The sequence below is a fragment of the Oncorhynchus mykiss genome, chromosome 3, assembly GCF_057628025.1.
Source record: "Oncorhynchus mykiss isolate SJ-2025 chromosome 3, ASM5762802v1, whole genome shotgun sequence".
Taxonomy (NCBI): Eukaryota; Metazoa; Chordata; class Actinopteri; order Salmoniformes; family Salmonidae; genus Oncorhynchus; species Oncorhynchus mykiss.
Window position 1 is genome coordinate 54,426,627 of NC_143024.1, and position 26,058 is coordinate 54,452,684.

General features: G+C 40.8%; 1 protein-coding gene and 1 long non-coding RNA gene across 4 annotated transcripts in view; one reads left to right on the forward strand and one right to left on the reverse strand.

Moving 5' to 3' along the window:
- Positions 1 to 26,058, reverse strand: part of LOC149984610 (uncharacterized) — a 755,830-nt gene that overhangs the window by 269,005 nt on the left and 460,767 nt on the right. The window lies entirely within an intron of this gene.
- Positions 1,714 to 24,366, forward strand: LOC110519990 (serine/threonine-protein kinase 17B). Of its 3 annotated transcripts, XM_021596930.3 has the most exons (8): positions 1,714 to 1,976; positions 2,322 to 2,457; positions 5,225 to 5,437; positions 18,313 to 18,451; positions 18,887 to 19,013; positions 19,157 to 19,205; positions 19,372 to 19,551; positions 19,778 to 24,366. In XM_021596930.3, the coding sequence occupies exons 1-8, from the start codon at positions 1,910 to 1,912 to the stop codon at positions 20,028 to 20,030; spliced, it is 1,164 nt and encodes a 387-aa protein (XP_021452605.1). In that variant the 5' UTR covers positions 1,714 to 1,909; the 3' UTR covers positions 20,031 to 24,366. The 3 variants fall into 3 exon arrangements, with proteins under 3 accessions (XP_021452605.1, XP_090085691.1, XP_021452604.1); XM_090229565.1 differs by lacking the exon at positions 19,157 to 19,205 and having other exon boundaries at positions 1,719 to 1,976; positions 19,425 to 19,551; XM_021596929.3 differs by lacking the exon at positions 1,714 to 1,976 and having other exon boundaries at positions 1,996 to 2,457.

Sequence of the window (26,058 nt, forward strand, 5' to 3'; positions counted from 1 at the left end):
CGCACTAAAGTGCTGTTTGAATGAATGCTTACGAGCCTGCTGGTGCCTACCATCACTCAGTCAGACTGCTCTATCAAATCATAGACTTAATTATAACATAATAACACACAGAAATGCGAGCCTTAGGTCATTAATATGGTCGAATCCGGAAACTATCATCTCGAAAACAAGACGTTTATTCTTTCTGGGAAATACGGAACCGTTCCGTATGTCACGGTTGTCATATGGAGGAGACCAAGGCGCAGCGTGGTAAGCGTGCATACTTCTTTAATAAACAAAGAACACTAAACAAAACTAACCGTGACGCAAATATGGCTAGTGCAGACAGGCAACTAAACATAGAATAAGAACCCACAAACTACCTAAGGAATATGGCTACCTAAATACGACGATAAACAGCTGCCTCTGATTGAGAACCAATCTAGGCAACCATAGACATATAAACACCTAGACTACCAAAACCCCTAGACATACAAAAACTAAACAAACCACCCTCGTCACACCCTGACCTAACCAAAATAATATAGAAAACAAAGATAACTAAGGTCAGGGCGTGACACCATATTTTATCTAACGGGTGGCATCCATCAGTCTAAATATTCCTGTTACATTGCACAATCTTCAATGTTATGTCATTAATCACGTAAAATTCTGACAAATTAGTTTGCAATGAGCCAGGCAGCCCAAACTGTTGCATATACCCGGACTCTGCGTGCAATGAATGCAAGAGAAGTGACACAATTTCACCTGGTTAATATTGCCTGCTAACCTGGATTTCTTTTAGCTAAATATGCAGGTTTAAAAATATAAACTTCTGTGTATTGATTTTAAGAAAGGCATTGGTGATTATGGTTAGGTACACATTGGAGCAACGACAGTCCTTTTTCGCTAATGCGCACTGCATCGATTATATGCAACACAGGACACGCTAGATAAACTAGTAATATCATCAACCACGTGAAGTTATAACTAGTGATTATGATTGATTAAGTTTAATGCTAGCTAGCAACTTACCTTGGCTTCTTACTGCATTCGCGTAACAGGCGGGCTCCTCGTGAGGCAGGTGGTTAGAGCGTTGGACTAGCTAACCGTAAGGTTGCAAGATTGAATCCCTGAGCTGGTAAAGGTAAAGGTAAAAATCTGTCGTTCTGCCCCTGAACATGGCAGTTAACCCACCGTTCCTAGGCCATCATTGAAAATAAGAATGTTAACTGACTTGCCTAGTTAAATAAAGATTAAATGAAGGTGTAAAAAAATAATTTAAAAATCGGCAAAATCGGCGTCCAAAATTCCGATTGTTATGAAAACTTGAAATCGGCCCTAATTAATCGGCCATTCCGATTAATCGGTCGACCTCTAATAGGGACAGCTGAATAACTGTTGAAGTTCTAGATATAACTTTTTTTTCTTGTGCTGTGGCACAATTTCATGCGTCTGAAAGCACCAATATTCAAAAGTTCTAATCACCTTGTAAATGCAGCTGTAATGAACTCGTGTAAAATTTCCCATAACAAGCGTTGAAATCAACATGATTTGAAACTCTTGACCTTCCATATAAAAATGCCCATAACAAGCGTTCAAAGCACCTGTAAACGAACTGGACAGGTGAACAAAAATCGATAGTATAAAAAAATTACATTTGACACTTGAAAAAAGCAAGTGAAAAATGATAATTACAAGTGTTCTGGGTAAGCTCTTGGCCTTCCATACCTCACAGCAGGTGGCGGCATTGCACAAAGAAATTGTGCCAACGCCATGATACCAACGAAGAAGCTGTGGGCATAACGAAGCGGCAAATATCAAACCTGTGGACAGGTGATTGGTAGTAAAAGTAGAAGACGTTTTGGGCACATCGACGAGGGGAAGGATTTTATACCAGATGTTAGCAAACTAGGCACTAAAGTCGCAAATGCCTCAACGATGTCACAAGGGACAGTTTCGGCACGTTTGTCAATCAACCCCACAAGTGCCAACTCGTGAGTGACGTAATTCGCTGTCTAGAAAAGGGTAACGTTAGCTAGCTAACGTATTAGTGTTGTTTAGTTAGCTGTAGTACAGTAGATGAGCTGACGTTAACCGTTGTTCTTGACAAACAAGTAACTAACGTTAGCTAGCTTTTCTACAACTAGCTAACAAGTTCTCAACAGCTAAAACATTTAAAACTAGCTAGTTATTTAGCTAGTAACGTTATCCAGCTAATATAACGATGTTAGTAAACGCTAGTTAGCTATAAAACTGCCAACTAACCTTAACTGGTTTAGCACTAAACACATTTCGCTAGCTAGTCTACAGCCTTAACAGGCGCTAATATATTCCTACAGTCAGGCTAACCACAACGATGTCTCGGAGGCGGCTTGACAACAGCAATGGACCTACTGGGTTACTTGGAGAAATTCAAACCCTTATCAATACGGAACCAATGGACAGTATGTACGAAATCACCGGCGAGTTGGGCAGGTGAGCCAATGCTAACGTTACGATTTCCCCCTTTAAAGCTTTCTAATTCCTTCATTCTCTTCTCACATCTTGACCTTCTGACTCCAATGCATCACTGGTCTCTTGGATTATAGTGCGATACATCACAATATACTACTGACTAACTAACGCGTCAAATATGATTAGAAATAACGTTATCCTTAAAATTAGCTATAACATGGCACCTCTCAAGTGTGGTTAGCTATGCTAGTTGACTAACAGTTAAGACTTTTTAACTACATTGATGCTTGAACTTTGTTTACCAACTGTAAATGCCTACCTACAATATAGCTAGCAAGGCTACCTCTAAGATTGTGTATCAGATAGTTTTGGTGTACCTAGAGTTTTTATTGTTGGATAGGCTAAATGTTAGAAATTGCACCAAATAGGCAAGTCTACAAATAGATTTATGGAAAGGCATTTCTCACAAGATCATTTCGTTTTATGAAATTTCATGAAAATGCATACTTGGTGGACATTTTTTGTTCCGTTTTCATACGATTACCTCATTGTCCTTTTGTAAGCGATGTGGCTATAAGTGCTCTACATGAGCCAAACCTAACATTTTTTGCCTATCATAAAGGACCCATTAGGATATGTCACATCGCAGGTGTCCCCAACCTTGCTAGTGCAATTCAGGAGGAAGGAAGCAAGGGCATGTGAAAACCAGACTTGAATTCAGCCACAGAAGAAATGAGGAAATCAACTATGTCTGGCAACTTCCAGTTTGTGTTTTTTCTTTCTTGGTGGTGTTGGCAAAGTTTGAAGGGGAAACGTTGGCTACATTAAGAATTTGTGCCCAAACAAAGATATGTTATCATGGTTGAATTACCAGCCGCAGGACCCCCCTTGTCTTTGTTAGTCAGCCTCGCTCAGATATATTAAAAACGGCAAACATTTCTCTCCACCCTGTGGCAAAAGGTGTAGAATTGCAGGAAATTAGCTGTAAAACAGCTCATTTTCCACTACCACATGGCAAAATGAGTAGAATTGAATGACATTTGTTATAAAATTGTTAAATGTTCTCTCCGCCCAATGCAAAATGTGTCAAATCAAGAAAACTTGCTTTAAAACTGCGACATTTCCTCTCCGCTGTCAACAGGAGGGCCACTAAAACTTTGGTCAAGAGCGTCTGCTAAATGACCTAAATGTACATTTTACATTTACATACAGTACCAGTCAAAAGTTTAGACACACTCACTCATTCCAGGGTTTTTGTTTATTTTTACTTTTTGTACATTTTAGAATAATAGTGAAGACATCAAAACTATGAAATAACACATGTAATAACCAAAAAAGTGTTAAACAAATCAAAATATATTATATATGAAATTCTTCAAAGTAGCCACCCTTTTCCTTGATGATTGCCAAGAGTGTGCAAAGCTTTCTCTCAACCAGCTTTGTGCGTTAGTCACCTGGAATGCGTTTCAATTAACAGGTGTGCCTTGGTAAAAGTTAATTTGTGGAAATTCTTTCCGTAATGCATTTGAGTCAATCAGTTGTGTTGTGACAAGGAAGGGGTGGTAGCCCCCAGCAGATAGCCCTATTTGGTAAAAGACCAAGTCCGTATTATGGCAAGAATACTTCAAATAAGTAAAGAGAAATGACAGTCCATCATTACTTTAAGACATGACGGTCAATCAATCCATAATATTTCAATAACTTTTAAAGTTCAAGTGCTGTTGCAAAAACCATCAAGCGCTATGATGAACCTGGCTCTCATGAGGACCGCCACAGGAAAGGAAGACCCAGATTTACCTCTGCTGCGGAGGATAAGTTCATTACAGTTACCAGCCTCAGAAATTGCAACTTTTCAGAGGACACTGCGTGAATCAGGCCTTCATGGTCAAATTGTTGTAAAGAAACCACTAAAGGACACCAATAAGAAGAGACTTGCTTTGTCGAAGAAACGCAAGCAATGGACTTTAGACCGAGGGAAATCTGTTCTTTGGTCTGAGTCAAAATCTGAGATTATTGGTTCTAACTGCTGCATCTTTGTGAGACGCATAGTAAATAAACGGATGATCTCCGCATGTGTGGTTCCCTCCATGAAGTATGGCGGTGGTGATGTGATGGTGTGGGGCTGCATTGCTGGTGAAGTTGTCTGTGATTTATTTAGAATTCAAGGTACACTTAACAAGCATAGCTACCACAGCATTTTGCAGTGATACGCCATTCGTTTTTCAGCAGGACAATGACCTAAGGCTGTGCAGGGGCTATTTGACCAAGAAGGAGAGTGCTGGAGGGCTGTATCAATGACCTGGCCTCCACAATCACCTAACCTCAACCCAATTGAGATGGTTTGAGATGGTTTGGGATGAGTTGGATCGCAGAGTGAAGAAAAAGCACCCAATAAGAGCTCAGTATATGTGGGAAGTCCTTCAAAACTGTTCGATTAGCATTCCAGGTGAAGCTGGTTGGGAGAATGCCACCTGTGCAAAGCTGTCATCAAGGCAAAGGGTGGCTATTTTGAGGGATCTAAAATATATTTGGATTTGTTTGGTTACTACATGACTCCATTTGTTATTTCATAGTTTTGATGTATTCTTTTATTCAACATTGTAGAAAATAGTAAAAATAAAGAACCCTTGAATGAGTAGGTGTGTTTAAACTTTTGACTGGTACTGTATGAACTGATGTTCAAATGGTAACAATATTGTCTCCTTCAGAGAAGACTAAAATGACCCAGATAGTGTGTGGTGATTTTAAAAAATGACTCAGCCCTCCCTCGCTCTGTCCTTGGTGCCAGGGGGAAATTTGCAGTGGTGAAGCGGTGCATGGAGAAGGCTACGGGAAAGATGTTCGCCGCCAAGTTCCTGCGGAAGCGGAGGCAGGGCCGAGATTGCCGGGCCGAGGTGGTGCACGAGATGGCCGTGCTGGAGGCGGCCCGCAACAACCCTCGTGTGGTCAACCTGCAAGCTGCCTACGAGACAGACCATGACATAATCCTGCTGCTGGAATAGTGAGTTATTATTTAAAACATTTTTTAAAAATGTTGCACTCAATGCTATCAGTTCAGTCGGTAACATTTGACATTTTCATTGTTCCCACAACATCCACTTCACACCGCCATCAGCTTCCTCCACTACATCTGTCAGCTCCTTAACTCATGTATGTTTACATTTTTTTAAATGTATAATAATGTATAATGTACAGGACAGATGATAAACTGTTAAGATTTTAAATAGCCTATCATATACCTGAGACAGTATAATATGTGATTGCTATGGATGCAAATTTAGACAAATTTTGCTTCTGACTAACCCCCCCTCATTAACGGGTCAGCAAACGGTTATATTTTTTTTACAAGACTAAAGGGACGTGACCTACAGAAAATACTATGCATGCATACCAGGAACTGACATTTTGCATTAAGAGCTTAATGGAAACATGCAACAATAGCAAGCCTATCATTTTACAGTCAAAAGGCTATATCCTATAATTGAGCATGCAACCCCTGTAATGAAGCAGTTAATAAAACACAGTTTTCAAATATTTGCCAAAATGTAATTTGCGGAAAAACGCAGTTCTTAACAGCAGTTCCATATATGACAGAGCTCAAAAATCTCTGTTAGAACCTAAAAGATGGGGAATCTAATACCATTTTTATACCATATTTATGACGGCCTACCAGAGAACAGTGGGTTAACTGCCTTGTTCAGGGGAAGAATGACAGATTTTTACCTTGTCAGCTCAGGGATTCAAACCAGCAACCTTTCGGTTACTGGCCCAACGCTCTAATCACTAGGCTACCTGCCACTAATGGCATGAGGATGTCTTTATAAAATTTCCTCCAGGTTTCTATGGTAGGATTTTGGCTAGGCTACTTTGAAGCAATGTAAGACATGGCTCATTATTTGAAGTAAAGTAAAACGTTCAGGTTTCAAACGATTATACTGCCTCAAGCTCACGTTGCAAAGTGGTGGGTGACGCACTGATAGCCTGCCTACCATTGACTATGGCCTCGATTGGGAATGTGAGGTGCTCTTGAATTACGAGTTGAGATTGAGAAATAATCGTGGTCATCAAGAGTTTAATAGTGATTGCATTTAGAATGGTTATTTATTGGGCAATGACTGGGTTTATAAAAGCACGTTTCACTCAAGTACCAGCTTTTTCAGGAGGTGCTCTCGCGCAGTCTTGACAGGTGATAGGCTATTCCGCTCCTCAAACTAGGCTCTGTATGCTGTGTGAGTATAATAAATAAGATGTATGACTAGGGCTGTGGCGGTCATTCAATTTTGTCAGCCTGTTATTGTCATGCAAAAGAATGCTGGTCTCACAGTAATTGACCGTTTATTAATGTAAACCTGTTTAGCATTTCCAGGCTTCTACCCATACAAGCTGCTGATGCACTCCTTTTGAACATCTACATAAAAAAATAAGTATAATAAATCAATTTAATGTACACCATCACAATCAATCCATTATTTATTTTAGTCAGTTCTAAAGAAACATGATAGGAATCTCATGTATTTCAGAAGAACAGAATATGAGTTGGCCTACTGTTGGCTTATGTTATCTGGCTATGCTCCATGCCATAGGCTGTAGGCTTGTTCATTTAGAAGACAAGATATGCTTATTAAGTCCCGTGCCATTATTTTATCTGATTTTATAGAAAGAGGCATATAATTGAACTTAGCTGAAGAAAATTTAAATATATTTGTCCCATTAGAGTGAGTGCACATATGAAGTGGCTGTGTTGAGTGTAAAAGTTATGATTTGAAACAGGTCCTATATGCTAGATTGAGAGTTATTTGTAACTTTAGTTGTGAATGATACAAACCTTAGACTGTCTTCTAAATCAAAACAGCATGGTACAACTATAGGCTGTTGATGATTTGAGAAAGTAGCACAAAAAAAAGCTTGGACTTTGTTCCTTGCCTCAGGCTGCACAGCTGTTCTCTCATCAAGTTATCATATTTTCACTGATCAGACTATTCTCAATTGAGTCTCGTCTTTACTAATATGTAAACATAGTTTCGATTTAGCCCGTTATCAAATGGGCAGGCGAAAAAATACATGTCATCTGTATGCACTCAAAAAGCAAATGGAGGCGGTGCTTTTCTGCCGATCCATTTTGTAGGTTACTTTTGTAGGCTACGTCTAGTAGAGGTTGACAGGGAGTGAAAAGTAATTCCTGTCCCATCTTGTCATGTTAATTATTTTCCTGTACTGTTCCTGATCTTGAAACATTTCTATAACCTCAGAACTTTCATGTCCCTTCCCGATTTAAAAAATCACTCCCGTCCCGTGCTCATTTTTGCGCTAGAAATATGTACGCTATTATTTGTTTTGGAAGTATTGAGTATTCAGTAATTCAATATGCGACAGTGATATGTAGTTGTCTTACCTGCACTGACTGTAGGCCTAAGTCGATCTGGTTAAGACCGTATTCTAAATGACCTAAATGTAGATGATTAAGGCTGGAGGATGAGGACAGACTCCAGCAGGATGGTCTGCTCAGCACCTTCATAAAACTGTAGCCTACAGCTGAGCACTGTATACCATATGAACATTTACAACACATGAACATTTACAACTTGAACATAAAACAAAATTAACCTGAGCGTCAGTATTGCATAAGTCAATCTATTTATATATCACTCTTCACCTCAGATGGCATGGGTTTAGTTAAATACGCAAACAATTGGGTTTGAAGGTAAACTTGTTAGGAGTAGAGCTTCATGCCGCTTATCCCGCTCTCTGAGAGGTAGGTCACACAATCTCACAGAAAGGGACCGCCGAGTGCTGAAGCACCTGTCCTTGGTTGCAACACTCACTACCAAGTTCCAAACTGCCTCTGGAAGCAACGTCGGCACAAGAACTGTTCGTCGGGGGCTTCATGAAATGGGTTTCCATGGCCGAGCAGCCACACACAAGCTTAAGATCACCATGCCAAGTGTCGGCTGGAGTGTTGCCGCCATTGGACTCTGGAGCAGTGGAAACACGTTTTCTGGAGTGATGAATCACTCTTCACCATCTGGCAGTCCGACGGCTGGATCTGGGTTTGGCTGATGCCAGGAGAACGCTACCTGCCCCAATGCATAGTGCCATCTATAAAGTTTAGTGGAAGAGGAATAATGGTCTGGGGCTGTTTTTCATGGTTCAAGCTAGACTTCTTAGTTTCAGTGAAGGGAAATGTTAATGCTAGAGCATACAATGACATTCCAGACAATTCTGTGCTTCCAACTTTGTGGAAACAGTTCGGGGATGGCCCTTTCCTGTGCCCGACCTCACTAATACTCTTGTGGCTGAATGGAAGCAAGTCCATGCAGCAATGTTCCAACATCTAGTGGAAAGCCTTACCAAACGTGTGAAGGCTGTTATTGCAGTGAAGAGGGGGTCCAACTCCATATTAATGCCCATGATTTTTGGAATGATGTTCGATGATCTTGGTTCCTTGAGCTTGGTTCCTTCATTGTCAAAGACAACTCTATCATATTTAGCTAAAACATTGCTCTTTCCTTGGCTCTAATGTTAGTAATGGTCCTTGGCTGGAGCAAGATGTTGCAATTCCTCCAAAGGCTTCATCATTTATCCTTCTGACATAGGTTGGCACTTGAGGTAGCCTCATGACTGGCTACAACTGGAGCAAGGCGCAAGAGTGAGCTGAGAGAAGGGGGAGGGGGGAAATTACTGACTTTTCTTTTTTTTTAATTCAATTATATTAATTAATCTATATTAGGCCTAGCCTACAGTTGGGACTCCCGATCCAGTGCCTGGTTCGATTCCAGGCTGTATCACAACCCACCATGATTGGGAGGCCCATAGGGCGGCGCACAATTGGCCCAGCGTCATCCGTGTTAAGGTTTGACCGGGGTAGGCTGTCATTGTAAATAAGAATTTGTTCTTAACTGACTTAAACTTAACTGAACTGGTTTTATATAGAAAAATCTTTGGAGGGAGTTGAAAGTCCGTGTTGCCCAGCAACAGCCCCAAAACATCACTGCTCTAGAGGAGATCTGCATGGAGGAATGGGCCAAAATACCAGCAACAGTGTGTGAAAATCTTGCGAAGACTTACAGAAAACATTTGACCTCTGTCATTGCCAACAAAGGGTATATAACAAAGTATTGAGAAACTTTTGTTATTGACCAAATACTTATTTTCAACCATAATTTGCAAATAAATTCATTAAAAATCCTACAATGTGATTTTCTGGATTTTCTTTCCTTCTCATTTTGTCTGTCATAGTTGAGGTGTACCTATGATGAAAATTACAGGCCTCTCATCTTTTTAAGTGGGAGAACTTGCACAATTGGTAGCTGACTAAATACCTTTTTGCCCCACTGTACAACACTTAACTATTCCTGTACTGCCGGTTCCTGTAGACTTTTGATCCTGTCCTGAATTTGACTCTAGAACTAAACTCCAATTCCTACCAGAATCCCGGGGGACCCGTGTCAATGCAGATAGCCCGGTTAGCCAATGTGCGGGAGCACTGGTTGGTTGGGCCAATTTAGGTAGTATATACATGAATGTATAGTTAAAGTGACTATGCATATATGGGGTGAGGAGAGAGACAATGCAAATTGCCCGGGTAGCCATTTGATTACCTGTTCAGGAGTCTTGATGTGATTTTTGATTGCATTCGCATTGATAAGTGGTTAGATGGACGATAGACCCTTGAGTACCAGGCCGTTAGGACCTGATGGCCAGTTGGGTACTACCAAAGCATGTCCAGAGTAGAGGTCGACCGATAAATTAGGGCCGATTTTCAAGTTTTCATAACAATCGGTAATCGGGCATTTTGGACATCGATTATGGCCGATTACATTGCACTCCACGAGGCGACTGCGTGGCAGGCTGACTACCTTTTTTTTTATGCGAGTGCAGTAAGAGCCAAGGTAAGTTGCTAGCTAGCATTAAACTTATCTTATAAAAAACAATCAATCTTAACATAATCACTAGTTAACTACACATGGTTGATGATATTACTAGTTTATCTAGCTTGGCCTGCTTGCATATAATCGATGCGGTACCTGTTAATTTATCATCAAATCACAGCCTACTTCACCAAACGGGTGATTTAACAAGCACATTCGCGAAAAAAGCACGGTCGTTGCACCAATGTGTACTTAACCATAAACATCAATGCCTTTCTTAAAATCAATACAAATGTATATATTTTTTAAACCTGCATATTTAGTTAATATTGCCTGCTAACATGAATTTCTTTTAACTAGGGAAATTGTCACTTCTCTTGTGTTCTGTGCAAGCAGAATCAGGGTATATGCAGCAGTTTGGGCTTCCTGGCTCGTAGCGAACTGTGTGAAGACCATTGCTTCCTAACAAAGACCGTAATTAATTTGCCAGAATTGTACATAATTATGACATAACGTTGAAGGTTGTGCAATGTAACCGCAATATTTAGACTTAGGGATGCCACCCGTTAGATTAAAATAAGGAACGGTTCCATATTTCACTGAAAGAATACACTTTTTTTTTCTCTGATAGTTTCTGGATTTTACCATATTAATGACCAACGGCTCGTATTTCTGTGTTATATTATAATTAAGTCTATGATTTGATAGAGCAGTCCGACTGAGAGGTGGTAGGCTGCAGCAGGCTTGTAAGCATTCATTCAAACAGCACTTTCCTGCATTTGCCAGCAGCCCTTCGCTGTGATTCAAGCATTGTGCTGTTTATGACTTCAAGCCTATCAACGCCCGAGATTAGGCTGGCAATACTATAGTGCCTATAAGAACATCCAATAATAGTCAAAGGTATATGAAATACAAATATTATAGAGAGAAATAGTCCTATAATTCCTATAATAACTACAACCTACAACGTATTGCCTGGGAATATTGAAGACTCATGTTAAAAGGAACCACCAGCATTCATATGTTCTGAGCAAGGAACTTAAATGTTAGCTTTTTTACATGGAAAATATTGCGCTTTTACTTTTTTTTGCATTATTTAAGTAAATTGAACATGTTTCATTATTTATTTGAGACTAAATAGATTGTATTGATGTATTAAGTTAAAATAAGTGTTCATTCAGTATTGTTGTAATTGTCATTATTACAAATGTATATAAAAATCGGCTGATTCAATCGGTATCGGCTTTTTTTTTGTCCTCCAATAATCAGTATCGGCGTTAAAAAATCATAATCGGTCGACCTCTAGTCCAGAGTGCATAAAAGGAGATTACAGTGGCTCTGGAAGACTGAAACCGGTTTCCCCTCAAGAATTTCCCTGTATTTAGCGCCATCCATCATCCATTCAATTCTGACTAGTTTCCCAGTTCCTGCCGATGAAAAACATCCCCACAGCATGATGCTGCCATCACATATTTCAATGTGGGGATGGTTTTCTCAGGGCGATGAGAGGTGTTGGGTTTGCGCCAGAAATTGCGTTTCCCTTGATGGCCAAAAAGCTCAATTTTAGTCTCATCTGACCAGAGTACCTTCTTCAATATGTTTTGGAAGTCTCCCACATGCCTTTAGGCAAACACCAAATGTGTTTGCTTATGTTTTTTTATTTTAATTAAGCAATGGCTTTTTTTCTGGCCACTCTTCTGTAAAGCCCAGCTCTGTGGAGTATATGGCTTAAAGTGGTCCTATGGACAGATACTCCAATCTCCACTGTGGAGCTTTGCTGCTCCATCAGGGCTACCTTGGATATCTTTGTTGCTTCGCTGATTAATGCCCTTCTTGCCTGGTCTGTGAGTTTTGGTCAGGGGCCCTCTCTTGGCAGGTTTGTTGTGGTGCTATAGTCTTTCAATTTTTTTAATAACGGATTTAATGGGGCTCCATGGGATGTTCAAAGTTTCTGATATTTTTTTTATATCCAAACCCTGATCTGTGCTTCTCCACAACTTTGTCCCTGACCTGTTTGTAAATGTTGGTCTTCATGGTGCCCCTTTCTTAGTGGTGTTGCAAACTCTGGGGCCTTTCAGAACGTGTGTGTGTATATGTTATTTATTTATTTATTTATATATATATATATATTACTGCTCAAAAAAATAAAGGGAACACTTAAACACAATGTAACTCCAAGTCAATCACACTTCTGTGAAATCAAACTGTCCACTTAGGAAGCAACACTGATTGACAATAAATTTCACATGCTGTTGTGCAAATGGAAAAGACAACAGGTGGAAATTATAGGCAATTAGCAAGACACCCCCAATAAAGGAGTGGTTCTGCAGGTGGTGACCACAGACCACTTCTCAGTTCCTATGCTTCCTGGCTGATGTTTTGGTCACTTTTGAATGCTGGCGGTGCTTTCACTAGTGGTAGCATGAGACGGAGTCTACAACCCACACAAGTGGCTCAGGTAGTGCAGCTCATCCAGGATGGCACATCAATGCGAGCTGTGGCAAGAAGGTTTGCTGTGTCTGTCAGCGTAGCGCCTCCATGCTCTGGACACTATCAGGAGACAGGCCAGTACATCAGGAGACGTGGAGGAAGCCGTAGGAGGGAAACAACCCAGCAGCAGGACCGCTACCTCCGCCTTTGTGCAAGGAGGAGCAGGAGGAGCACTGCCAGAGCCCTGCAAAATGACCTCCAGCAGGCCACAAATGTGCATGTGCCTGCTCAAACGGTCAGAAACAGACTCCATGAGGGTGGTATGAGGGCCCGACGTCCACAGGTGGGGGTTGTGCTTACAGCCCAACACCGTGCAGGACGTTTGGCATTTGCCAGAGAACACCAAGATTGGCAAATTCGCCACTGGCACCCTGTGCTCTTCACAGATGAAAGCAGGTTCACACTTAGCACATGTGACAGAGTCTGGCGACGCCGTGGAGAACGTTCTGCTGCCTGCAACATCCTCCAGCATGACCGGTTTGGCAGTGGGTCAGTCATGGTGTGGGGTGGCATTTCTTTGGGGGGCCGCATAGCCCTCCATGTGCTCGCCAGAGGTAGCCTGACTGCCATTAGGTACCGAGATGAGATCCTCAGACCCCTTGTGAGACCATATGCTGGTGCGGTTGGCCGTGGGTTCCTCCTAATGCAGGACAATGCTAGACTTCATGTGGCTGGTGTGTGTCAGCAGTTCCTGCAAGAGGAAGGCATTGATGCTATGGACCGCCCGTTCCCCAGACCTGAATCCAATTGAGCACATCTGGGACATCATGTCTCGCTCCATCCACCAACGCCACGTTGCACCACAGACTGTCCAGGAGTTGGCGGATGCTTTAATTCCAGTTCTGGGAGGAGATCCCTCAGGAGACCATCCGCCACATCAGGAGCATGCCCAGGCGTTGTAGGGAGGTCATACAGGCACGTGGAGGCCACACACACTACTGAGCCTCATTTTGACTTGTTTTAAGGACATTACATCAAAGTTGGATCAGCCTGTAGTGTGGTTTTCCACTTTTAATTTTGAGTGTGACTCCAAATCCAGACCTCCATGGGTTGATAAATTTGATTTCCATTGATAATTTTTGTGTGATTTTGTTGTCAGCACATTCAACTATGTAAAGAAAAAAGTATTTAATACGAATATTTCTTTCATTCAGATCTAGGATGTTATTTTAGTGTTCCCTTTATTTTTTTGAGCAGTGTATATTACTGAGATCATGTGACACTTTGATTGCACACAGGTGCACTTTATTTAACTAATTATGTGACTTCTGAAGGGAATTGGATGCACCAGATCTTATTTAGGGACTTCATAGCAAAGGGGTGAATACATATGCAGGCACAACTATTTTTTTCTTTTTTCTTTTTTTTTTCATTTCTCTTTACCAGTTTGGACTATTTTGTGTATGTCCATTACATGAAATCCAAATAAAAATCTATTTAAATTACAGGTTGTAATGCAACAAAATAGGAAAAAATGCTGAGGTGGATGAATACTTTTGCAAGGCACTGTATGAAATAACACACATGGATTCATGTAGTAACCAAAAAAGTGTTAAACAAATGAAAAATTGAGATTCTTGAGATTTTTCAAAATAGCTACCCTTTGCCTTGACAGCTTTGCACACTCTCATCCTGCTTTGTAAGGTAGTCACCTGGAATGCATTTCAATTAACAGGTGTTCCTTGTTAAAAGTTTGAGCCAATCATTTGTGTTGTGACCAAGGTAGGGTGGTATATAGAAGATAGCCCTTTTTTGGTAAAATACCAAGTCCATATTATGTCATGAACTGCTCAAATAAACAATGAGAAACCACAGTCCATCATTACTTTAAGGCATGAAGTTCAGTCAATCTGGAAAATTTCAAGAACAAGAAAGTTTCTTCCAGTGTAGTTACAAAAACCATCAAGAGCTATGATGACACTCATGAGGACAGCCTCAGGAAAGGAAGACCCAGAGTTACCTCTGCTGCAGAGGATAAGTTCATTCGAGTTACCAGCCTCAAACTTGCAACCCAAATATATTCTTCAGAGTTCAAGTGACAGAAACATCTCAACGTCGTCCTTTTCAGAGGAGACTGCATGAATCAGGCCTTCATGGCCGAATCGCTGTAAAGAAACCTCTTCTAACGGACACCAATAAGAAGAACACACTTGCTTGGGCCAAAAAACAAGAACAATGGACATTAGACTCGTGGAAATCTATCCTTTTGGTCTGAGTCAGAATTTGACATTTTTGGTTCCAACTGCTGTGTCTTTGAGATGCGTAGTGGGTGAGCGGATGATCTCCGCATGTGTCGTTTCAACCGTGAAGCATGGAGGAAGAGGTGGGATGGTGTGGGAGTGCTTTGCTGGTGACACTGTCTTTTAAAATATATAAATATATAAGGCAAGCTTAACCAGCATGGCTACCACAGCATTCTGCAGCAATACGCCATCCCATCTGGTTTGCGCTTAGGGGGAAATCATTTGTATTTCAACAGGACAATGACCCAACACACCTCCAGGCTGAGTGATGTATCAGATGACCTGGCCTCCACAATCACCCGACCTAAACCCAATTGAGATGGTTTTGGATGAGTTGGATTGCAGAGTGAAGAAAAGCACCCAACAAGTGCTCATCTTATGTGGGAACTCTCAAGAGTGTTGGAAAAGCCTTCCAGGTGAAGCTGGTTGAGAGCATCCTAAGAGTTTTTACAAAGCTGGCAAAGGGTGGCTACATATAAAATATATTTTGATTTGTTTAACACTTTTTTTTTGTTGTTGGTTACTACATGATTCCATATGTTATTTCATAGTTTTGATGTCTTCGCTATTATTCTACAATGTAGAAAATAGTGAAAATACAGAAAAGCCCTGGAATGAGGTGTCAACTTTTTTGAATGATACTGTACACCTTAATATATTTTCTCTAAATAAGCATTGCACAATTTAAAGGTCAACCAGACTGCATTTGAATCAGTCAGCAATAATCTAATGAATGCAGGGCTTGTGAAGTTGTACCTAAATACAGTGCATTGCGAAAGTATTCGGCCCCCTTGAACTTTGCGACCTTTTGCCACATTTCAGGCTTCAAACATAAAGATATAAAACTGTATTTTTTTGTGAAGAATCAACAACAAGTGGGACACAATCATGAAGTGGAATGACATTTATTGGATATTTCAAACTTTTTTAACAAATCAAAAACTGAAAAATTGGGCGTGCAAAATTATTCAGCCCCCTTAAGTTAATACTTTGTAGCACCACCTTTACAGCTGTAAGTCGCTTGGGGAATGTCTCTATCAGTTTTGCACATCGAGAGACTGACATTTTTTCCCATTCCTCCTTGCAAAACAGCTCGAGCTCAGTGAGGTTGGATGGAGAGCATTTGTGAACAGCAGTTTTCAGTTCTTTCCACAGATTCTCGATTGGATTCAGGTCTGGACTTTGACTTGGCCATTCTAACACCTGGATATGTTTATTTTTGAACCATTCCATTGTAGATTTTGCTTTACGTTTTGGATCATTGTCTTGTTGGAAGACATAACTCTGTCCCAGTCTCAGGTCTTTTGCAGACTCCATCAGGTTTTCTCCCAGAATGGTCCTGTATTTGGCTCCATCCATCTTCCCATCAATTTTAACCATCTTCCCTGTCCCTGCTGAAGAAAAGCAGGCCCAAACCATGATGCTGCCACCACCATGTTTGACAGTGGGGATGGTGTGTTCAGCTGTGTTGCTTTTACGCCAAACATAACGTTTTGCATTGTTGCCAAAAAGTTCAATTTTGGTTTCATCTGACCAGAGCACCTTCTTCCACATGTTTGGTGTGTCTCCCAGGTGGCTTGTGGCAAACTTTAAACAACACTTTTTATGGATATCTTTAAGAAATGGCTTTCTTCTTGCCACTCTTCCATAAAGGCCAGATTTGTGCAATATACGACTGATTGTTGTCCTATGGACAGAGTCTCCCACCTCAGCTGTAGATCTCTGCAGTTCATCCAGAGTGATCATGGGCCTGTTGGCTGCATCTCTGATCAGTCTTCTCCTTGTATGAGCTGAAAGTTTAGAGGGACGGCCAGGTCTTGGTAGATTTGCAGTGGTCTGATACTCCTTCCATTTCAATATTATTGCTTGCACTGTGCTCCTTGGGATGTTTAAAGCTTGGGAAATCTTTTTGTATCCAAATCCGGCTTTAAACTTGTTCACAACAGTATCTCGGACCTGCCTGGTGTGTTCCTTGTTCTTCATGATGCTCTCTGCGCTTTTATCACAGACTATCACAGTGCAGGTGTATTTATACGGAGACTTGATTACACACAGGTGGATTGTATTCATCATCATTAGTCATTTAGGTCAACATTGGATCATTCAGAGATCCTCACTGAACTTCTGGAGAGAGTTTGCTGCACTGAAGGTAAAGGGGCTGAATAATTTTGCACGCTCAATTTTTCAGTTTTTGATTTGTTAAAAAAGTTTGAAATATCCATTAAATGTCGTTCCACTTCATGATTGTGTCCCACTTGTTGTTGATTCTTCACACAAAAAATACAGTTTTATATCTTTATGTTTGAAGCCTGAAATGTGGCAAAAGGTCGCAAAGTTCAAGGGGGCCGAATACTTTCGCAAGGCACTGTAGACTTGCTTATACTGTATTATTGACTGTATGTTTGTTTTACTCTGTGTTCTTGTATGTGTCGAACTGCTCTGCTTCATCTTGGCCAGGTCGCAATTGTAAATGATAACTTGTTCTCAACTTGCCTACCTGGTTAAATAAAGGTTAAATAAAATATAATGGGAAGATGCACACAGCTAAGTAGCGAAGGAGACGAGACTAAAAATACAACGCGAGAACAAGCGGACATAAACATGAAAAATAACACAACATTGATTTGTGCAATACAGACATTTGGAATATCGTGCAAAGACATTCATTTGAAAGATTGCCCAGCCCTGCAGTCACCGCAACATGACGACTGACAAACACGTAGTAATTTAATTCCACAAAATTATACAAATTAACCTATAGACCGTTAAGCATGACCAGATGTATTTTCAGAGGCTAACCAGTTAACCATTAACAATCCCTAGTGATTGCGCTTTGAACTTCATTGGAACGAGTACACCTTTTCTCTGAATCCAGCAAAACAGAAACTAGAATGTAGATTGGAGATAAAGAATTCAATCCACATTCTGTCCTTAGGTTGGAAAGTTCTGTTGTTCCTAAACTCCACCCTTGGCACTCTTGTGTATTGAGCACCAACTTGAATAGAAACGTTTCAACCCTCCCTATTTGTTTCATTGAGTTTTGAAGAAAGCCTTACTAATACTTCCACGAAAGCAGAGTGCCTTGTAAACTCTGAAAGGGATAGTCTATTCCATTATAAATAGCCAATTATCTGTTGCCAAACCTGAAATGATATGAAACAGACTTATACGCTCATCAGAGCCAAAACCACCTAGGTTTTATGAATGTAAGAATGCAACCATTTATGATATTTAGCATTAGACACTGTGACAGTACTGACAACCGTGTTTCACAGTGCGGCGGGAGGTGAGATCTTTGACTACTGTGACTGTGATGAGCTGCTCCCAGAGGGCCAGATCACACGCCTGATCAGACAGATGCTGGAGGGCGTCCACCTCCTCCACCAGACCAGCGTGGTGCACCTGGACCTCAAGGTCTGTCCCTCCACACCTCTTAATGCACACACACACAGACTAGTTTACAAACAGAAGTGCACTGCGCACACACGCATACAACAACACGTGCATACACCTAAAATACACTTCTCAACTTTATTTGCTCCCTTTATTAATATTTTACATCACCACCTGCATATTTACATTTTACCAGAATGACTTACAGGAGCAGTTAGGGTTAAGTGCCTTGCTCAAGGACGCAACGACAAATTGTTCACCTAGTCAGCTTGGGGATTCAAACCAGTGACTTTTTGGTTATTGGCCTAACACCCTTAACTGCTAGGATACCTGCCGCCCCACTTCTCCCCTGTAAACATGATCACATGCAGAAAGGATTGTGCTGTATACAGCTGTATTATGACCCTGCACAAACTTATGTCACCCTATTGGACTACTCTTCCCTCTTTCTTACAGCCCCAGAACATTCTCTTGACCAGCCTGGCTCCGCTGGGGGACATAAAGATTGTGGACTTTGGCCTGGCGCGCAAACTGGGCACAGTCGGAGAGCTCCGAGAGATCTTGGGCACGCCCGAGTACGTGGGTAAGGCAACGTCCATTTAACTTACGTCCGACATGCCCTAAACCAGTTGCAAATAAGTCTGACATTCTACACTATCAATGTTGTGATGTAATGATCTGGCCTCTCTTTCTCCCTTGTTATTCCATTCTAAACTATGAGCTTAGCTCCAGAAATTCTAAACTACGAGCCTATCACCACAGCAACTGACTTGTGGTGAGTCATCACAATCAACACTATCAAATTCAATGACTGTGGATAGATATGTATGTGCGTGCATGCCTGCCTGCGGCACTTGTGTGAAGTGTGTGTTTGCAGGTCAACACGCGTGTGTACTCTGACACATTTGTACTAACTGTGTTCTGGGTGTGTTGTTCCTCAGGAGTGTGGGGGTGATAGCCTACATGCTGGTGACGGGTGAGTCTCCGTTTGCAGGGGACGACAAACAGGAGACGTACCTGAATGTGTCCCAAGTCAATGTGGACTACAGCCAAGAGGCCTTCTCCAGGGTGTCGGAGCTCGCCGTCGACTTCATCCGCAAGCTGCTGGTCAAAACACCAGAGTAAGTGGGAATGTTGCAGACCAGTAAAAGGTCAGGGAATTAAAATCATAAGGGAACTGACTGGAAGTGTTGTCACAAATTGTGTTTAGATAATTAATGTATTCTTGTTTATGTACTTACTATACCTTTTTTAATTTAAAAAAATTGTGTTTTGTGAGATATAAATTCAGCTAGAACTTTCACCTTTTGGTGTTCACTTTGGTCTGTCTGCACCCTCTCCACACAGGGACAGGTCCAGTGCAGCCGACTGCATGACCCACCCCTGGCTGTGGCATCAATACCCAATTACCGAGCCCATCACACCACGTACACCCCGCGAGAGGAGCAGCGGTAACAAGTGGGCCGCCCCACCCGAGGACCCAGAAGACAAGGAGAACTTCACCTTGGACTCGCACCACACCCACGCCAAGCGGTTTCGGTTTGAGGTGGAGGGGGAAAGAGCGACGCAAGCGTCCCCCTCCTGTGACCTGCCCTTATGATTTTATTGGTTTTATGCAGCAATGAACCTGCAGGCAGCACTGTTGCCTACCCAAGAGCTATTCAGTCCTGTTCTGTTCTACCGCTCGCTTGTATCCAGTGTGTCCGGCCAAACCAAAGTTAACCAGCTTACTTTGTGATCTAATGAGTAATAGTATTTTATAGTGAGCTGTTTTTGTCTTTTGTTTTGTCTGGTTAATTTATGTCCCTGAATTTACAGAGAATGGGTGGCCATGTATATCTCAAGGGAAATCTATGCTATTCTGTTTTTCCACAAACTTTTAAGAGACATTTTAAACAGTCAGCAAATTATTACTTGACCATTTTTGCCAGAAGGCTAATAAGTTGTCGTAAGTGTTCTTAGACGCCCCAAAGTGTTTTAGTATTTTGTGCTAAAAGCATTCGAATTAACACTGAGCTGTGCAGATACAAGCTAAATCAGTCTATTTGAGGTCGTGAAAGTAAAGTATCCTCGTACTATATGCTTAATTGCTTGACCCAAGATGTGCATTACCTCCCTACTCTCAAACAAGCATCAGCTTCGGGCCATGGCTTATGCCAAGTGGCATATTACATTCCATTCCATCTGACATTCCCTTGTCTAGTTCTTAGGCACTCTACAACACACCACATCTGAAAACACGTCATTGAAGACAGGTTTTCTATGCACACATTACCCAGCCTTGGCCTGCATAATAAGTAAGCCAATGAGTCACGCTATTTTCTGTCGATTACAGTGTTTATTGTTTACCTGAACTCTCCTGGTTTACAATTCCACAGTAATAGAGGCGGTTTAAGAGGGCTCTAAAAAAGGTGACTCATGGACAGTTCACACCACACCCATGCTTACTCAAATGTTTCTGCAAAGTTGTCAGTTCCTCTTTAATCATTAGCTTAAGGCAAATGTGACTGAAGCACTTTCTATTTATCATCTGGGTATTTCATGAATTACTGGAAAATAACCATGTCCTCTGAAGTGTTTTTAATTCCATGTTTTTTTTAAAAAGTATAACTTGAAAACAACTTATTTTCTGATGTTCACCAAAGTAATCTAATCTGTATCCCTTTAATCAGCATTAAAAAGCTATTCCATTTTTCTAGGGCTAGGAGTCCTTTAAAGCTCAATGGGAATCAGGTACAGTGCATTTGAAAAGTATTCAGACCCTGACTTTTTCTACATTTTGTTAATGTACAGCCTTGTTCTAAAATTGATTAAATAGTTTTTTCCCCCCTTCAATCTACACACACTACCCCGTAATGACAAAGCAAAAACGGATCTTTAGAAGCACATTTGGCAACAATTACAGCCTCGAGTCTTCTTGGGTATGACGCTACAAGCGTGGCGCAACTGTATTTGGGGAATTTTTCTCTGCAGATCCTCTCAAGCTCTGTCCAGTTGGATGGGGAGCGTTTCAGTTCTCTCCAGGGATGTTCGATCGGGTTCAAGTCCAGGCTCTGCTGAGTCACTCAAGGACATTCAATGACTTGTCCCAAAGCCACTTCTGCGTTGTCTTGGCTGTGTGCTTAGGGTTGTTGTCCTGTTGGAAGGTGAACCTACGCCCCAGAGGTCCAGAGCGTTCTCGAGCAGGTTTTCATCAAGGATCTCTGTACTTTGCTTCATTCATCTTTTATTCGATCCTGACTAGTCTCCCAGTCCCTGCTGCTAAAAAACATTCCCACCGCATGATGCTGCCACCACCATGCTTCACCATAGGGATAGCACCAGGTTTCCTTGGCACTTGGCATTTAGGCCAAATAGTTCAATATTGGTTTCATCAGACCAGAGAGTCTTGTTTCTCATGGTCTGAGAGTCTTTAGGTGCCTTTTGGCAAACTCCAAGAGGGCAGTCGTACCTTTTAACTGAGGAGTGAGATCCGTCTGGCCACTACCATAAAGGTCTGGTTTGGTGGAGTGCTGCAGAGATGGTTGATCTTCTGGAAGGTTTTCACAGAGGAGCTCTGTCAAAGAGACCATCGAATTCTTGGTCACCTCCCTGACCAAGGCCCTTCTTTAGGAAGAGTCTTGGTGGTTCCAAACTTCTTCCATTTAAGAATGATGGAGGCCACTCTATTCTTGGACCTTCAATGCTGCAGAAATGTTTTTGTGCTTCCCCAGAACTGTGCCTCAACAAAAGCCTTTCTCGGAGCGCTACGGACAATTCCTTCAACCTCATGGCTTAGTTTTTGCTCTGACATGCACTGTCAACTGTGGGACCTTTTTATATAGACAAGTGTGTGCCTTTCCAAATCATGTCCAATCAATTGAATTAACCACAGGTTAAGTTGTAGAAACATCTCAAGGATGATCAACGGAAACAGGATTCAGTTGAGCTCAATTTCGAGTCTCCATAGCAAAGGATCTGAAAAGTGATGTAAATAAGGTATTTCTATTTTTTTATGAATAAATAAACACTTTTTTTTTTTGCTTTGTCATTATCAGGTAGTGTGTGTAGATGTGGATTTTTTTATTTTATTGATTTAATACGTTAGTCTTATTCTAAAATGTAACAATGTGGAAGAAGGGAAGGGGTCTGGATACTTTCTGAATTCACTGTATATTGGGAGTCAAAAGATTGTCTCTGTATGTAGGCGAATACATTACGTCCTATCCCCTCTTCAATCCATTTCCTCCTTGTCTCAGGGCAAATTACCTTTCACTTTGGTCATTACTATTGTGTGCCTCTTTTTATATGTGCCCTTTTTTTATGTACATTTTGTCTAACCTGATTATCAATATAATTCTATAATGTGATGGTGTTTTGTTTGTTTAGATGTACATTGTGCTTTTATTTAACCGGATTCAGATGGGTTTATTAAGATTATATGGGATATAGTTTAAGAATATATGGGATATAGTATTGATAGCATCTCTTAACAAAAATGTGTTTTGGTAACGGGTGACATAAAATTTAAATATGCTTTGCTTTTAAAGTGGTGAATGTTTGATATGCGTGAAAGCTTTGGCAAAGTGATTAGAGATGGATTTATAATAGAAAAGATGGGTTTCGGTTATGAGGAAAGGGTAGGCCGTTGAGATGCTTGCGGAGAGGACGATAAAATATTTGGGTTTACGGAAGTGATGTGGGTAAAGGTTATGGAATTCACTGAATCATGGACAGGAAAACTTTTTAGTAATGCAGTTGATGAACAGGAACATTTTTTGAGATATTTGTACAGTGTTACCAGGAGGAGGATTATTTTTGGGGTATATGGACGGTCCTAGTACGGAACACTTTTGACAGTGAAGAACATGAAATGGAAGTGCTCTGTTGAGCATTCATTCACATGGAAGCCCATCCACCTGTAAAGTTATGAAATAATATACAAATGCTTCAAGGGGTTCTCAGTATTGATCATTGAATCTGGATTGTTATGAAGCCTAACTGCCAGTCGACCTCAACTGAACATGTCAGTTCAAAAAAGGTGCGAAGACTTTCTTGTTTGTGGTCCTCAAGGTTTACAAGAGAGATGTCACCAGCCTGGCACACACAATAGCCTTTGTCTTGGAGAGGGACTTCTCCAGTCACGTATGCTGTCATCCATACGGAGAACTTGAACATCATTACATTGGTTTAGTAATCATTACCATCAGTTCAAAGACATTTCAAATGAAAACACAGACATTTAAGGTGCTGCTGTCACCAATTGGCACAAAGTGGACTTGTACAACTTGATTATTTGTAGGAGCTCAACTGGTGTATGACTTTGATTACCACAGGAGGTTGGTGGCACCTTTTTAATTAGGGAGAATGGTGTCATGATAATGGCTGGAGCAGAATAGGCGGAATGTTTGATGCCATTCCATTTGTGCCGTTCCAGACATTATTATGAGCTGTTCAAGTGACAAAAAATGGACTTGATTACAGTTGTAGGAGATTCACTGTTGTAACGCTATTGTTTTGTGTTGCTGAGACCAATTGGCACAGTAGTGGACTTGTACAACTTGATTATATTTGTGAGTGCGCCACTGCTTTTTTCATTTTGTACGGCTGTCAGAATGGACTTTGACTTACAGACGATCTGGGCCTATGCCCACCCATGGCTGCGCCCCTGCCTAGTTGTGAAATCCATAGATTAGGGTGTAATGAATTTATTTCAATTGACTGATTTCCTTATATGAACTGTAACTCTGTAAAATCATTGACATTTTTGCATGTTGTGTTTACATTTTTGTTCAGTATAATATCCAGATATTTCCAGGGACAATTGTTCAGCACTTTTGGAACTACTGTATAACATCAAAATATAGGGGTAGGAGAGGAAGTATGGGGCCCACGTGGGTAACTGGGGGACCCTGATTTGATTGGGTAACTGATTAATAAAGACTACAAAAAATTAACTGCATAATAAATAAATGTGACTCGTCATAGGCGGGAGGAGCCCGCTCTCAATGTCCAAAATACACCAGAGGGCATCATTTATCCAGGTGACTACCTCATGAAGCTGATTGAGAGAATGCCAAGAGTGTGCAAAGCTGTCATCAAGGCAAAGGGTGGCTACTTTGAAGAATCTCAAATGTAAAATATATTTTGATTTGTTTAACACTTTCTTGTATTACATGATTCCATATGTGTTATTTTGTAGTTTTGATATCTTCACTATTATTCTACAATGTAGAAAATAATCTATGTTATTATCAATTGATTAAGCTATTCACTTTCTGTACAATAGAAGATGTTTAAACCCAGACAGCTTTTAGGTGAACACCTGTGACCCCTCGTTGGGTTAAGCCATGGAAGAAGAATAGCAAACAGTTAAAGATTACATTTTTCTGCATTGGTAGGCCTACTCTGTCTGGGTTGAAAAGGTAGGCCTAACTTTTGAAAGTATCATGCTCAGATTCCTAATGATGTCTCAGATTTAATTATTTGCAAACGAAGACAGATTCATTGCAAACAAGACACTGATTTGGCATTCGATAGATGGAACACACAGGCCTACCTGTCCATTCTTAGCCTGTAATTTCAGTCATTTGTGTGGTACTAAAAAACATTCTTCTAACATGTAAAATTACATAGAGTTGCATTAAATATTTATAAAAGACCATTTTTTTCTCTGATCCGCAAATACGATGATAGACTCATGCAATGCTTTTACTATACAGAAGATCTTTCCATCCCTACTCTTGTCCACTGTGGTCTGCAATTTTACAACAGTCTGGCCCGCAAGCCTGTGCACTTAATGCCTGCGTTTGCATGTTATGCTTAATGGATGAAGAACAGTTTCTTAGACCAGAGCCTTAGATATACAGTTTATCTAAGAAGTGAGGGTAAATGGTAGACATGTTCTATGCTATACACTTTGTTTAAATTATTATTTGGGGTATAGGGTAGGGTCACTTGTCTTTTCAGGGAGGGTTTAGGTAAAATATATTTTACTGAAGGGAGGGCCATCTCTTTTTATTTCAGAGGTCCAATTTTCTCCATGTAACCCTTATTATAAATAATCTTCACTTCCTAACTGACTAAAATGTCAAATTTAAAGATCATGAGGGCTGATACATTCTCATGTCAGGGTTTATTTTTGGAGAACATGTTCTCTTAGACTGTGTTTATGCACCCGACTCTGGAAAAAAAACCAAATCTAGATTATTATCTGATATTTCCTCATTTACCACTCCCTACATACCGCTTGCCTGACCAGTCGCCTGCTAGGAAAAGTGCCAAAATACTTATTTTCCACCATAATTTGCAAATAAATTCATTAATCCTACAATGTGATTTTCTGGATTTTCTTTCTCATTTTGTCTGTCATAGTTGAAGTGTACCTATGATGAAAATTACAGGCCTCTCTCATCTTTTTAAGTGAGAGAACTTGCACAATTGGTGGCTGACTAAATATTTTTTTCTCCCACTGTATGTGTGCTATACATGTATGTGTACTGTTGGTATACGTACTCTATCTGACCATTGTCTTTTACCATTACTATCAGTCCTCCTTATAATGAACTCTCTCGCTGTTATTGGCAACTTAATCCCTCAATATTCAGCAGCCCGGCATTTACTGATTATATCACAATTCAATTAAACCT